The sequence below is a fragment of the Micromys minutus genome (genome assembly GCF_963924665.1).
Source record: "Micromys minutus genome assembly, chromosome: 18".
In the NCBI taxonomy this organism is placed as follows: domain Eukaryota; kingdom Metazoa; phylum Chordata; class Mammalia; order Rodentia; family Muridae; genus Micromys; species Micromys minutus.
The window spans coordinates 26,696,020-26,711,738 of record NC_137953.1 but is presented as its reverse complement, the minus strand read 5'-3'; the positions used below and the strand labels follow the sequence as shown (position 1 = coordinate 26,711,738).

Genomic DNA, 15,719 nt, shown 5'->3' with positions numbered 1-15,719 from the left:
GGAGAGGCAAGCCCTTGGTAGGCTGACCACCGGATCAGTGGGGAATCATGTCAGCAATGAGGGTATGCATTTGGGGATTAATAACAAGAAAACACTTTACAAAAGTTTGTTGGCTGGCAATAGCTGTCATTTGTCTGGACACAGTGGCCAACTTCCGGGTGCAGCCGTGGGGCCATCAACAACAGGAAGTCTGAGCCTTCTTCCCAGAGAAGTGCAAGTTGTTATATTACATCCAGTACTTATGGATTAGATCTCTTTATAAGCCAGACCTGGGGTACATGCAAATCTCAGCACTTGGGAGGCAGAAGCAGGAAGCTCTTGAACATTGAAAGCCAACCTGTAAATTTCATCTACAAATTGAGGTTCCAGGGCAGTGGGGGTGTGTAGAGAGATCCTGTCTCTAAAATAAAGGACAGTCCCCAGCACTAGGTATGATATGTTGAGGAAGTTCTGTGTATACCTTTCCTGACATGTTTGGAGAGGTATATGGGGTCTCAGTCATACAAGTGATTGTGTGTGTGTGTATGTGTGTGTGTACACACGTACGTGCACGCTCAAGATGAGAAGTAGTTGGAAACAGAAGAGAGTTTCTGAAGGAGGCAATGGTACCCCAAGAGCAATGCTTAAAGCTTGACACTCTTGGAGTTAAAGCCTCCTAGAATTTTTGGAATTGACTTTGGTTTCTTAGTTTTGTTGCTTATAGATTTGAACAGTGTCCTGATCGAACTGGTAATGTCAGTTTCGAGCTTCCACACTTGCCCTGTTTGCTTTGTTTTCCAGAAAGTGAATCAGAAGTACATAACCAACAAAGAAGAGTTTGCTACCCTCCAGAAGATAGTGCTGCATGAGGTGGAGGCTGATGTGGCTCAGATCAGGAACTCAGCTACCGAAGCCCTCTTGTGGCTGAAGAGGTAAGGCCCACGTGGAGCCAGCACATGCTCAAGTTCAGTTCAGTTGAAATATTGGCAGCTCACTGTTGCCTTTCAGAGGATGCAACCAAAGTGTAAACTTTAGAAAGTCTGCTGAACCAAGCATCAGCTCAATAGTAATACATACTGTTAATATTGGCAGTATCTTTAAGATCAGAATTTTAGACTGGAGAGCTAATGAGTCTCTCTCAAATGAGCAGCTTTCTGCTTCAGTGGCAAAGCCTGGGAAATACTGCATTCAGAACCAGAGTTTCTGGACCACCAAGTCTGGTATGGGATTCTAGACTTTTCATTTTTAATGAATTCTAGATGGTGTTAAACCCATAGCATTATAATTTGAAAAATGTTTCAGGGATGACACAGAGGGTGAGGGGAGTGTCTAGAACTTTCTAACAGAAATGGCAGGGAAGCTGTTCAGAAAGGATGTCTATCTGTCCTGCCCTCTCTCTACCTTGCCTGAGATACTGAGATGAACTTCAAAAATAATATTTCTTCCTCTCTTTAATTTTAGAGGTCTCAAATTTCTAAAGGGATTTTTGACTGAAGTGAAGAATGGGGAAAAGGACATCCAGACAGCCCTGAGTGAGTGCCTCATGTTCTCATAGATTTGCAGCTAGACCTGGAAAAGAGCCTCTGGAGATGGGGCCAAGCACAAGGGGGTTCGGTTTCCTTTTCCTTTGTAAATTTCACTTTTATTCGTTGCTTCTTACATGCTTTCTTAAAAGGGATCTATAAGGGGTGATGATGTGTGTGGCTTCATGGTAAAGCATTTACTTAGCGTGGGTGAGACCCTGGCTTCAGTCCCATGTCATAATAAGAAAGGAGAAGAGGGCAGGAAGCAAGGGGCCTGTGCAGTGCCTGGTGGTCAGGTCTGGTTTGTTAAAGATCAGTATATCCTAATCCACCGTGAGGTTAGTTTGTTATCAGTTTAAGGGAATTGCTGCGAAGTGAGATCAGGGCCCAGCTGTCATTCTGCATTCTTCCACATGTCCATTTTGTAGTGACAGAGCCAAGACTGTAAGAGAGGCTTTGGTAAGAGGAGATTGACCTGTATTTGCATCACAATGCTGTAACTACAGCATGTGGGTGCTTACTGAATGAACACTGGTATGGTTATGAGTTGATGCATCTATCAGGAAAGCTAGACTTCATAGCATCCTCATGGTGTGCTGATAATAACATGGCTGAATTCTCATTCTGGACCTATGGAAATCATGTTGCATGAGCCCTTTGCTTGCTAATTTAGTTTGGTGTTACTGAGATAGTTTCTCACTGTATAGCCCAGGTTGACCTCCAATACATAATCCCATGCCTCAGTCTCTTAGGTACTGGAATGAGAGGCACATGCCACCACACAGGCCTAGTGTAAGTCTTGGAATATGTAGAGGGAGTGAAATTCTTGTGACTCTAAAGCCTGGATTACTACAGTCTTGAGACACAAAGTCGGGTACTAAGTAGCCATTGTTATAAACATAAAAATAAGTTAATTCCATGCCTTTGGAGTGGGTCATACTTTTTTCAACTTCCAAGGGGGCATCTTCAGAGACTGAAAATATACTAGGTCTAGATACTACTGATTATATGGAGGCTAGAAGCTTTCAGGACCAGGCATAGGTTAACAGGTAGAGGACGCCTCAGAAACCACAGTTGCATCAGGAGAATAAAAGTTACATTTACAGCAGGCAAGCCCTCTGCCCATAAGCTGCACTTCCCCCAGCACTCTGACTGGTATGTTCACTTGATGTACAAACAGGACCAGAAGATGTTGAGGTGAAGAGAAACTTAGAAGGACAGAAGTTGCTTTATGATGGAATTATCATAACCAGCCTCAGCTCTGCTCTCCCTTCCCCATTCTCCTCTGGTGCTGTTTATGGAAGAGAAATGGGAGCTATAAATTCTAAATTTTCCTCCTGATATTCAGGCTTATTTCAGAGGTCTTCTTATTAAAATGATATCTTTGTAATAACCCTAGTTCCCACTGCTATCCATTGTGAGGAGGTGATGTACATACATACCCTAGTCACCCTCCATCAGACATGGCTGCAAACAGACTGTGTCAACAGATGTGATTTAACGTTGAACTCTGACTATTTCACACCTACATGTGTACTTGTGTTGTTTCCTACCAATAGTGTATTTTGTTACTTCCACCCCATACTTCCTCTGAACCTCTTCCATTCCTGCTGAACGCTTCTCCACAAATTCTCCTCGCACTCTGAATTCCCTTTGAAGTATAAATGGCAGTGTTCAGCAGAAGACTAAAACAGCCTGTCACAGACCCAGGCTTTCTGAGCTCTGGCCTGTTGGTGCATGCTAAGGCTCAGAGGCACCCTAGGCAGGCTTGCTAACCCATGACAAACATGGCCCTAAGAGGACATTTGTGTGAAGTTTTTCCTTGATGCAGATTTCTTCTGGGACAATGGCTTTGCTTGTCTATTAAAAATGGCAGTCTCTGTAAGCAGAGCCTGCTCTCTTGGCTATCTTGGTTAAGGTAGAAATATAGGTAAGAGTGTATGTATATAACTGTTTTCTGGAATTTGTTTTAAGACTATGAATCACAGGCTTTTGTTATCACTATTTTTTTTCACAAACAATAATCATTTTTTCTAAGAATTGTTTGATGTGCTACAAATATCCCAAATTGTCATTGCTTTGTATCCTTAGGAGAGTCACTTCCTCTCTGGGCCTTTCATTTCTTCCTTTGTAAATGGAAGAGAAAGTCAAAGAAAATGATAAGGCTTTCCATTTAGAAATTTAGAATGAGTCTCTGAGGAACAGATACATCTCAAAGAACTGGGAGAAGGTCATTTATTTTATTTTTGGTTTTTTCAGACAGTCTCTCTCTGTGTAGTTCTGGCTGTTGATGTATAAACCAGGCTGGCCTCACACTCAGAGAAATCCACCTGCTACTGCCTTCTGGATGCTCAGATTAGAGACGTGCACCACCATAACAGGCTCATTCATTTCTTTTAGAGGCCAAAGAATACTGTGGGGCTGTAGAGCATGCTCCGTGATGATGATAAAGAATACTGTGGGGCTGTAGAGCATGCTCCGTGATGATGATAAAGAATACTGTGGGGCTGTAGAGCATGCTCCGTGATGATGATAAAGAATACTGTGGGGCTGTAGAGCATGCTCCGTGATGATGATAAAGAATACTGTGGGGCTGTAGAGCATGCTCCGTGATGATGAGGGAGAACTGCCATGAGGATTGATGCTTCTCAATATCTAATCTTCTCTATGCAACCAGAAAAGACCAGGCTTAGACCTCATCTTATTTTAATACAGCCAAAAGAGAATATTTCTCTGGGATGTTGTGTATAGTTAAGTCTTCTAGTTGTGCTCTTTTTTTCTGTATTTTTCTCTCTCCTTATTGTATTATATATGAAGATTTTCCCACTGTGATAATAAACTGAAGTTCAGATATAGTGACCCAAATATTGGTGAAAATTCCTGTTTGTCTTGAAAGAAAAATTCAATAGTAAGCATATATTAAACAGTGTATTATACAAATCACATTGGCACCTTACCATCTACAAAATCTCTTTCTTTTCAAGATAATGCATATGGCAAAACATTACGGCAACACCATGGCTGGGTAGTTCGAGGGGTCTTTGCGGTAAGTCATTCCTGTCCCCTAAAGTTTGCATGATCAGCAATATCAGTTGTTCTCAGCCTGTGAGTCAAGACCCATGGGAGCACCAAGCCACCTTTCACAGGGCTGCCTATCAGACATTTACGTTACAGTTCACAACAGTAGCAAAATTACAGTTATGAAGTAGCAACAAAAATAATTGTATGGTTGGGAATCACTGTAACATGTGGAACTGTATTAAAGTGTCACACTATTAGGGAGGTTGACAATGACTGGTTACATGGTCCTTCTGCTTGCTTTATCTTTGGAGACAAAAACCAAAAAAGTCGACTCATTTGTGTTTACAGGCTTTGAAATGTGAAAATGTCAGCAATAGAGAAGTCTCACAGAGACTTAGGAATGAGAGTGTCTCTGTGACACTGGAGTTGTGCCTCTGAAGCAGCTGTCTGCAGAGAAAAAAGCAGAGGGATGGGAGGGCTGTGGGCTCAAATCCCACTGAGGAGAGACTGAGCCCAGTGATGAGTTCCAGCTAACAGCTCCTCTGCTGCTCATTAAGTTGGTTCTCAGCTCTTAGTTCAGGTTTTTTATTTTTTGGGTTTTGTTTGATTTGTTTTGTTTTTAGTTGAATTTTATCTTCATATATTAACTGTGTGGGCATGTGTTACCAGGCAGGGCTAGTAATTTCTTCTTAAAGATTTGTTATAACAATAAAGATATTAGACATTTGTATGCATGTGTTTGCCTGGTACCTTGGCATTTCTTCCTTCCTGGCATTTTGCTTTACCTTCTTAGCTTTTAAAAATAAATTTTATTAAATCTTTCAAATACTGACCTAGTTTATATATTTTTTAAATATATAGTTCTATGTATACATGTTTATCTTTATATACCCACATGTTTATGGCATGTATGTAATTTGTTATGTAAATTTATATTTTTTACATTTAGTTTATAGTATAATTCTGTAGTCTTTGTTAATAGATTCTTTTATGACTTTTTTTTGTTGTTTGTGGTGCTTAGGATCAAGCCCTCAACTCAGCCTCGGTTGCCAGACAAGCACTGTTGCTCTAATCACTGTTGTGACCATTTTACTGTTACAAGAGTCTGAGAGAAAATACAATTAGTGGCTCCATAATACATCCCACAGTGTGCTGACTCCTCTGTAAGAAGTGCAAGTCCCTGCGAGTTTGTTCTTAGCAGTGGCACAGCATCTCTTCACATACATTATTTTACTGAAATTCGTATTCCCTAAAATAGATTGCTGAAAGAATTGCCTATCAAAACCACACATTGCATTTACAGAGTGCAGTTGGAGTATTTACCACACACTATACATTCTGAGAGACATAAAGTTATTGCTCTCCTAACACTGAGATTACTCTTACTTTCCCTGTTATGGACAGAGACCTGAGACACAGAGGAAAATAACCCATCTTTAGCCATTGATGGCCTTCAACAGAGTCCAGTGTTTATAGTATTTGAGAAACCAGTGATTTCAAGCATTTTATCACAGCTCTGTCTATAAATGAGTTAATGTGTAGTCTCACCGGCCTTGCAGCCTCGCAGTTACTCCCCAACTCATCCATACTTTGGAAGGCTTATTGCATTTTCTAATGTGCCAACTAGCCAATCTCAGCAGCTGAGAGAAAACATCTTTCCATCCCTGGAATTTGACACATTGCCAGCCAAGTATTGAACTTTTATTCTCAAACACATCACATCTAAATAAATGCCAGTCAAGGTTCTGCCACTTGCTTATGGGTACCCAACTGTCACTTGACCTTCCTGCTTTCTTCTTCAGCCAGACTGGAGAGCTGAGCTCACCGTTGGCCTTGCCTCTTTTCCTAGAGTGCTGGTCTGGTTGTGTAGAGACTATAGACTAACGGTTGCTTCCTCAGGACTCTTGGAGGTCTTGACTTGTCCTCCAGCTTCCACCCTCACTACCAGGAAAGTCAGTACATGCTCTCCCACTTCGTTACTTCACTTCCCTTCTAGATAGCCTTACTCTTCCTTTCTCTCTGCACTAAACTCTCATGATAAGCTTTTCTGTTTTGTTTTGGTTTTCCATTTGAATTACAGAACTTACATGTCCTTCAGTTCTGGAAGATTTTCTACATTGGGTTTTGAATAACTGCCTTATTTTTATTTTTTCTCTCTTTCCTTTATATTTATACTATCTTCTGAATGTTTTATGATGTTTCAGCCTTTGGGTAAAACACTAATATGATCTTCATCTTTAAAATTAAAAAAAAAATGTTTATCTACCTTCTGTGCTTGAGGAAGGTGAGTTTCTAAGAACATAAGCACTTTGCTTAAAGTCTTCAAATGAGTCTGTGAGAAATCTGAGATGCAAAGATACAAGCCACCCTTACTTCACAAATGAGGATGGATTCTCAAAGGCATTCAAAATATAGGGGGACAGTGCAGATTCTCTGCTGTCTCAGGAGAGCTCGCCTCGTGATACTTGGAAGAGAGATTTTGGCAGGCTTGTAAACCAGACTAGCCAGACTGCAGTGGAAGATGGGGAAGGAGTGTAGGAAGTCTTCCACCCAGAAAGGGTGGTTGAGAAGCAATGAGTAAATCTAGGTTTCGGTTCTAACCCCCGTGTTCCTGAGACTTAAAATGTTTGTACAAGAAGAGAGACAGAAACTGCATAGTTTTTATAAATTACGATGAAAATGCCAGTGTAGAAGCAAACAGACATTTTCTCTGTATTAGTTACTTGTTGCTGCAACAAAATACCTGGCAAAGCAGTTTAAGGACCTGGGCTCCCAGGGTCCGCCAGACAGCAGGAGCTTGAGCAGCTGCCCACACTGCATCCACAGTTAGCAGAGCCATGGGGTCTGCTGCTTTCTCCTGCTATTCAGACTGAAGTCCCAGTGCACAGTAGTGCAAGTCATGTTGACCGTGGGTCTCTCACACACACTCACAGATGTGCCCATAAGATTGTCCCCTTAGTGATTCTAGATCCTGACAGGTTAACAGTATCACCATCATAAGTCTACCCTCTTCACCATAGGCTCCCGGCCATCTTGTCATGCAAAATGCATTTGATCCAACTTCAAAAGTCCTCATTTTATTGTCTTTAACAGTTCCAAAACTGTTCAAAAGTATAAATTGAGACTCAGAAAATCTCTTTAACTTTGAGACTCTGTAAAATAAAAAAATCAAGTTACATACTTTCAACTTGAAGCGTAGGGCACAGAATAAATAATTCAGAAGAGAAGAGTTGGGATATAACAAGGGAATATTAGACCAAAGTAAGACCAAAACCCAGTAGGAGAACACCAAGTTCTTCAGCTCCACATGGAGCATCAAGACTTGGAATCATTATTGCATTCCAATGTGCTTGGGCAACCCTGTTCCTGCAGAAAGAACATGGAGCCCCGTTTCCCCCGCTCCCTCCCTCCCTCCCTTCCTCCGTGTGTGTGTGTGTCTGTCTGTCTGTCTGTCTCTGTCTGTGTACAAGAGACAGCTGTATTGCAGATCCTCACAAGTAACTCTTTTGCAGTTAGCACTGAGGGCAGCACCATCCTATGAGGACTTTGTGGCTGCGCTAACCATAAAAGAAGGCGACCACCAGAAAGAAGCTTTCAGTGCTGGGATGCAGAGGGACCTCAGCCTTTACCTCCCTGCTATGGAAAAACAGCTGGCCATACTGGACACGTTATATGAGATCCATGGGCTGGAATCTGACGAGGTGGTGTGACAGCCACAGGACAGCACCTCCTAACTTCAGGGAATAAAGTCTGCTAAAGTGTTGTGTTGCCCTAGTTAATTTCCAGCAAGAGCTTTGATACTCTCCAGCGCCTTTCCTTGGGGAGATGGACATGAGGAAGTCCTAGTGCTTTTATTTAGAATTGTTTTAATGTTTCATGTGTTTAAAAATCAAGGTGCTAAATATTTCAACAGGCCTACGGAAACCTGATCATCGCTGTCCCAGACTTGGATAGCAGGCAGTAAGAGCAAAACTGACAGATGGATTTGTTGGGATCACACTTGTATTGTTTTGTTTTAGTTACTAGTTTTAATGGGCCACCCAAACCCTCACAGTACGCAGGACTATGATACAAACCAGTGTTTAAAATAGCTTAGAGGCTGACTGCTTATTGGAGGGAGTGTAAGCCCCTTTGTTGAAGGACTTGTGTGTAAGAGTTTGTTATTCTTAGACTTTCTTGAGTGGATCCCTTCTCCATTGCTCTGCAGATGGGAAGGGCTGTGTAGTGAAGGCATTTGGGCACTTGTGGGAAAATAGTGACAAGGACTGCCATGCCTATTATCAGGTGGGACAATGGCTCAAAAGGATGACCCTAGCTTGAGAACAGAATAGAAACGTGTGGTAAGTCATTTGAGTGACACATGCCACTCTTTGCAAATATGATACATTTCATGTGTGTTATCTGAATTGGACATCATAGCAAAACAGCAAGCTTAAAAAAGGGTATTTATCTGACTTCACAAGTAAAGCCTACAATAGGGAGGTCTCATGAAGGATCTTGTTTCTGATGATTTTTATTTATTTATTTATTTTGCCTGCTTTATTAACTCTCTTCAGCAAAAGAGCTAAGTAGCTTCCAAATGTGATCTCAATCACCTCTGTATTGAAGTCACATGACATGCCATTCCAAAGAACAGAGTCCTAGGACATACCTGAAAAACCCAGAATGGAGGGGAAACAGGAATGTCCTTGTGGATAACCTTTCTAGGAGACACCCAAGTATACAAGGCTGAGGAGCCAAATTCCCATTTGAATTCTAGTTTGCAGAATTCCCAGGCTTCTGTAGAAACCAAATAAAACACTCTCCTTCCAGAGGAAGTGGCTATCATTCAAGTGGCATAATTAAATGGAGAGTGAATAGACCGGCAGCTGGCGTAACAGCTTGTGGCATTCTTCTATAAAGAGTGACAAGATGCCATCTCCCAGAAATGGACCAAGCTGACTAGAGTGTGCATAGGGAAGAAGCCATGAATACCTTCCCCAGTAGAGGCTACTTCCCCCTAACAGGAAGAAGAGTCGCTCCAGCATAAGCAGTCCCCTGAAGAAAGTGAGCCCTTTGCCAGGCACAGGTAAAGGGGATGACTATGCACACTGCTTTTGTTGCTGTATACAGTAGGGCTCTGCTCAGGGAAAAGTACTAAAATGTCTTTTGTCTGTCTTTAAACAAGTGGGTGTTTACTCAAATTAATGCAGCAGTAGAGTGGGCCACAGAGGTACCTGCAGCCCCAGCTACTCAGAAGTATGAGGGTGAAGTATTATCTGAGCCCAGGATTTGGAGATTAACCTGAACAACATAGCAAGACCTTGCCTCTTAAGAATACTTTTAATAAAATTTTAAGCCAAGCAAGCATTTTGCTGACATGAGAAGTTATAGAAATTAAACTTAGGAAAGGGAGGAGTGAGCTAGACTTACAGTATGCCACTTTGCTCTTACAAGAGTTTCATATGGATTCTCTTCTCTGGCTAATGGAAATGGGGAATGGGGTGGGGCATAAATTATACCTCCTGCCCCTGACATAGCCTCTTAAGACAGAAAAAGAAAAGCAGCCAACACACTTGTCTCCGGGGGGGAACACTTTGGGCCACGTGCCATTGGTGGGTTCTGCTACAGAATATTAACACTAAGCGTGGCTGTGAACGCAGCTGCAGGTGCCTCTGATCTCTAGTCTAGGAGCTGGCACTCTGAGAACACCTCAGCCCAGGTCCTCACTAAGGCCCCAAGTGTACTCAGGAGAGCTGCCTTGCAGGGCAGTCTGGGTTTGTAAGTTTATTTCTCCTGAGTTATCAGTTCTTGGTTTCTCGTTTTAGTTAAAGCTAATTTTTTTGTCTGATTTTCAGTTACTTTCTAAGAAATGAGAAAAGGAACCTGAAAGTGCTCCCTGGAGCTCTCCCAAGAGCCCTGGTATTTCTAAGCAACCCTCATCCTGACAGATAAAGAACTGGTTGGTTTGTTAACAAAATGCTTCATCGCTTAACCTTCTCTTCATTGCTGACGGTTTTTGGATTATTTTGTTAGCATATTCTTGAGACAAGGGAAATAGAGCAGCAGAATTGAGTGAGTAGCCCTGGCTGACCGCTTACAGAGCACAGCCCCACCTCTGTCTATCAGTCTACTCCTCACCCTCACCCCACGAGGCTCAGCTCCACGTGGGCTGGCATCAGTATGTCTGTTGAACTGAACAAAGGCTTTATAATTGTGATAAGCCTTTAGTCTTTTGAAAATAGATCTGATTATAACTAAAACTACTGACAGATGCTGACTTGGAGGAATATCTTTAAGGGTAGAAACCGACTTATAATAGAGGCAGCTCTTGGCACAGCCCAGAAGGGAAGCCAGAAGGGTACTGTAGGAATGTAGTGGCTTGTTACTATGTCCAAATCAGTCTACGTGTGAAAGCATCCCCTAGTGTCACAGTGGAGAACATCTGAGCGCCCTCTTTCAGCCTTGCGGCTTTTCTCTGCTGCTGGGCATCACTAGCAGTGACCCCCCCCCACCAGCTTGCCACAGTGATCTCTCCCAGCTTTGTTTCCCCTTCTTAGCAACAGCAGCCCGCCTGGTCCAGGAGCTGTTATATACCTAGCCAAAATGTCAGCGCTGAGGGCAGGCACCATGTTCACGTTTGTAACATGGGAGAGCAGAGTGCCACAGGAAAGTGTGCCCTCTGCTTTGATTGCTCCATGTACAGTTAGTGCAGGTGACTTCTGTCTGTGGAGTGTTTTCAGGTACAAGAGTGTATGGTGAGATCCATAAATAAAGTGCACTTTGTTAAATTCGAAGTGAGAAGAGCTGAAAAACTCTAAAGAAAAACTAGTCCAACTTTAAAAGTCACACACACATCCATATATATATATATGGCATTTTGGAGACTTTCTGAAGAGTTTTTTTTTTTTGTTTGTTTGTTTTTTGTTTTTTTAATGTGTTTCCTACTAGACCACTATGTCCTTGAGGCATGGGGCTTTGTCGTGTTTCTGAATCATCAAACTACTGCCTCTGATATAGTCACAGATTTACAATGGCTCAAACCCCCTACCCTCATATTTCATTTCACTACCAATTATTTTTTAAATTCAAAGGTGTCTGGATGTAGAAGTTCTGAATAATTGCAATGTGTTGGGCCATCATTCTGATTGAAGGCCTAACGTGTTTGGGCATAGAGAGCCAGACATGGGATGCTTTGTGACACTACAGTCTACATGGTTGTGTGCATTAGACCCATCCTGTGACATGCACATGAAGTGTTGTCAGATGTGTTTTACTTCTCACGTGACCCTTTGTACCTGTAGCAGCTAACTCGGGATTACACGATAATGACATAAATATCCACTAGCTGTCTAACGGTATTTGAAGACTTTATCCATGACAAGGTTATAGATATATTACATTAGTTGAGGGTCATTTACTGCACTCTGGCCCATCCCTGTGAATTCTCCCAGTCCAACCCTGTCTAGACTATCCTGCAGATCATTTGCATGATTTCTTGCTATACAGCTGCATTTGGGAACTCTAGGGCATGATCACCCAGTCACTGGTAATGCCTCTGGTACAGATGTCGCATGCATTGATCTCTTCTCCTTTGTCTATATATAGCCTTTAATGGAAAGGGGGAAATGGCAGTGCTCTGCAATGCAGTTTTCAGAATTCTTGTAAATTGTGAACCCTTGAGTCACTTCTTTAGGGTGAAAGTGTTTCTAGTCGAGCTGTGTGGGGACATCCTGCTTATTTTAAATGTCTTAATATATTTAAAGTATGGTCAGTATCCTCCCTTTACACATACCTTGGGCAAGGTGGTCCCCTCACCCTGGAGTGAGTGGGTGCTCCATCAGCATTAGGATGGATGGCTTCATTACACAGCTGAGCTCATTCACAGAGAGCCCTGTGTGTGTCCAGATGTGTGGGTGGAGTCCGTGAAGAGAAGGGTGATCTACATGGCTGATGAGCCAGCTTCATGGCATGGGGTAATGGGTGATTCCCATGTGCCATGAGAATTTCACTAGAATGTCATTAAACAGCCCAACTACCTCATGTGAAATTGGCTGTGGACAATCTGTGTTTGATGAGAAATGTGCAGAGAAATTTATTCTGGTTAAAAAGTTAAACAGTGCAGTGTCTCTTATGAAGAAGAAATGTTATACCAGATGCCAAAGGCTAAACTATACATAGACTCTCTCAGATTCATTTCTATGTTGATGTTTAATTCCACAGTCTGTATCCTCATGAATGTTTGTAGTTTTGTAGAGCCACATGCTTTGGGTATCTGTCACAGAATCACCTCTTGTCCCTCAGTATTTTGAATGAACATCACAATGCTGATAGGAACTAAGTTAAACTTCGAAAGTGTCAAACAACCTGTGGCTTCCTAATTTAATGGACCTTTACTTAGAAATGTATTGGAGCTTTTAGGACCAATTGTTGAGTGAAAATCTTGTGTGCAAATGTGTCTGATTCTCTGTCCAAGTTGTTATTCCTGTATTTTATGAAAAGTGGGGCAGGGGTGAGGGTTTTACTTTCTTTGGAGAATGTTTGAAAACATCTGTCAGATTTTTATATTCATTAGTTACAATAAACATATTTTTAGAGTATTTTATTAAATGTTCTTCAAAGGGTTTTGTTTGGGTTTTGCTTAATTGTATGTGCCAATAATAGGTACTATTTATGAAATGTCCACACTGTGATCATTCTAAGTCCTTGATGAGTATTGACACAAATCCTCCTGCTAACTAAGGCAGGTGCTATAGTTACCCTCAGGTTACAGTCAGAACTGAGGCACAGACTGGCAAGCCTTCTGCCTAATCCCCACAGCTGACGAGGACTGGATACAGGCTACCAAATAGCTCTCCCAGCTCCAGGATCTTCACAAGGTTCTTAGGACTTCCAGCATCAGCCAGTATTGTGACATCTGTGATGATCTAGATAACTCTAGACAGACCAGCCCTTTGCAGAAGTAGTCTCTCCTTTGTTTTCCAAGATGGGAGATTCAGAGCTAGGAAGTTCTTCCTTAGAGACTCTACTCCAGCAAAACCACATCCTTGCCTGCCTCCAAAAAGAGTCTTAGGACTCACAACAAGCAAATGTAGTATTGTCCAAGCAGAGAGAGGGAGATAGTATACACTTCAGATGTAACGGAGAGGGATGGAGAGCTGGTAGTCCTTTCATTCATTCATGCACAGTGGAAGACACCCTCAGACTGAGGGTAACAACACATGGCTGTGTGTATAACCAAGATCTACTGCTGTCATCATTCCAGAGGCACAGAACTGAGTACTTGGAGCCATGATGTTCACATTGGCTTTGGTGACAGGCTGCTGTGTGAAGCTGTCTGTCCTCCTTAGAGAACACAGCCAAGCTGCTGGCTGAGTCTTTGCTGTGTGGCCAGGTATAGGGCACTGTTTGGATTTAGAGTCAGAATTGTTGAAGTCGTTTTACTTTTGTCAATGCTCAAAGTCCTTTGTAGATCAGTCATCTTAGATGCTGGGCCCTCAACCTTCTCCATCCTCTGTGTACCCGAGGTTTCCTCAGTCACTGGGGAAAATAGAGTCCAATCCCTCCACCTAGCTTTTGCTTTAGATTTGTTCTCACCTATCCTAGAGACCAGACACCCTGCAGACAATCTTTAAATTACACTTGAGGTGCAGTACATTCGTCCAGGCTGATGGCTCCATCTCAGACCCACCTATCTCCTGGCTGTCTTTTAGTCGTCCTTCCTATACCTGAGACCCAGGCCAAGTCTGGCTGCTGCTTTAGCTTTTTCAGCCAAGTCAGCGGTGTCTCTCAGGCAAGACATACCCCCTACTCCTTTCTCCTTCACTCTCCATACCTGCTTTGTCTTCAATGTCTCCCTTGACCTCCACATTCTCAGCCCTCTGCCCTCTCACCCTGACTGACATGTCTTCCACACCTGCAAATGTTCCCTTAGCCCCATGCCATGACTTAAGCCCTTCCGTCCTTTTTCTGCTCCAGGAAGATGCTTCCAAACATCTCTGATACAGAATCATAACTGTCAGTTCTCTTCCATTACTCCTGCATGTCTAAATGCTATCACATCAAGCAGGACTTGGGCGCAGGAGGCATGACTCCAGGTAACTGTGTTAATTCGTCGATGTCCTGTCTAGTTATTTGGTGTAGCTGTCGTTGACTCTGGGGTTGGTATAATCTGCCCTTGATGGCAATCTCTCTGGCTTTGCAAGGGTTTTAAGACCATTTTGCAAGCTAGATGTCACCTCAAATAGTGCTTCCTGATTCTTTCAGATGAATTCATTCTGTGACCCAGCTAGATGAAAGTAAATGTGAGTCAGTGCCACACAGTCCAGCTCCCCCTGCTGCCCTGGTTATATAGAAATACTTAGAATGACTGCTGTGGGGTAGAAGGGAAGGGGAGGGCAGGAGGGAGGGAGCAGAGAAATACGGTAGGGGAGGGCTGACTGTGTTTCTCTGTGTTGCCATACATGTCTGTTTCTGTGTGTGTCCTGAGTGTGACTGTGTGTGTGTGCATGTGTCTTTGTATAATGTTATATGGCCTTTGTTAATACTCCTAAAATGTTGGTGTCAATGGTATGTTTATGTGTCAAATTATGAATCAGTAGGACTAAAACCCAGTTCTTGGTTCTCAGATCTATACAGACACATTTGATGGAAGGAGTCTAAAAACAAGCACTTTTTAAAAACACTGTTGTCTGGGCCACTCCACATGCATCAGTCTGGGGAATGTGGCCCTTCTCTTATACTGTTGAACTCTTCCCATCAATTCTGACATACAGCACTGACTTAATTTCTCCAAACTACTGTATGCAGTGCTTTAAAATTGTCTCTGGGGCCTTTCAGGATGAGTGTAGACTAGAAATTCCTTCTCAGGGTCTAACAAAATGGCTATCAAATTTTTTTTTAAAACTTTAGAAGTTCCCAGCCATCAAGCAGTAGAAGGAACTGAGTTTTTTTTTTTTTTTTTTTTTTTTTTCCTTTGTGCCTTGAACTTAAGAGGTAGCTGAAAAAAATGCCTAGATTTCCTGTCAGGAAAAAAGAGATCCTAACACATTGCCACGGAGGGAAAGTCCAAAGCCTCCTTAAAATCCCACTTAGAAAGGAGCTGATTCGCACTGTGAACTGAAGTTTGCTGGGAAAGCTTTACCCACATTGGTTCTACAGACTGGTTAGGACTCTCTGTCCTGGGAGAGTTGGAATGTTGCTGATAAAGAGCTAAAA

At 42.4% G+C, this 15,719-nt stretch overlaps 1 protein-coding gene across 1 annotated transcript in view; it reads left to right on the top strand.

The window, feature by feature from the left end:
* PLEKHA8 (pleckstrin homology domain containing A8) overlaps nt 1-8,233 on the top strand; it is a gene marked incomplete at its 3' end in the record, with an annotated part of 41,650 nt that extends 33,417 nt beyond the window's left edge. The window contains exons 11-14 of the mRNA XM_080932620.1: nt 781-911; nt 1,441-1,511; nt 4,487-4,548; nt 8,036-8,233. Of these exons, the coding sequence (XP_080788746.1) occupies nt 781-911; nt 1,441-1,511; nt 4,487-4,548; nt 8,036-8,233 (462 nt within the window). The remainder of the gene's footprint in view (nt 1-780; nt 912-1,440; nt 1,512-4,486; nt 4,549-8,035) is intronic.
* Nucleotides 8,234-15,719: the final 7,486 nt, after the last annotated feature.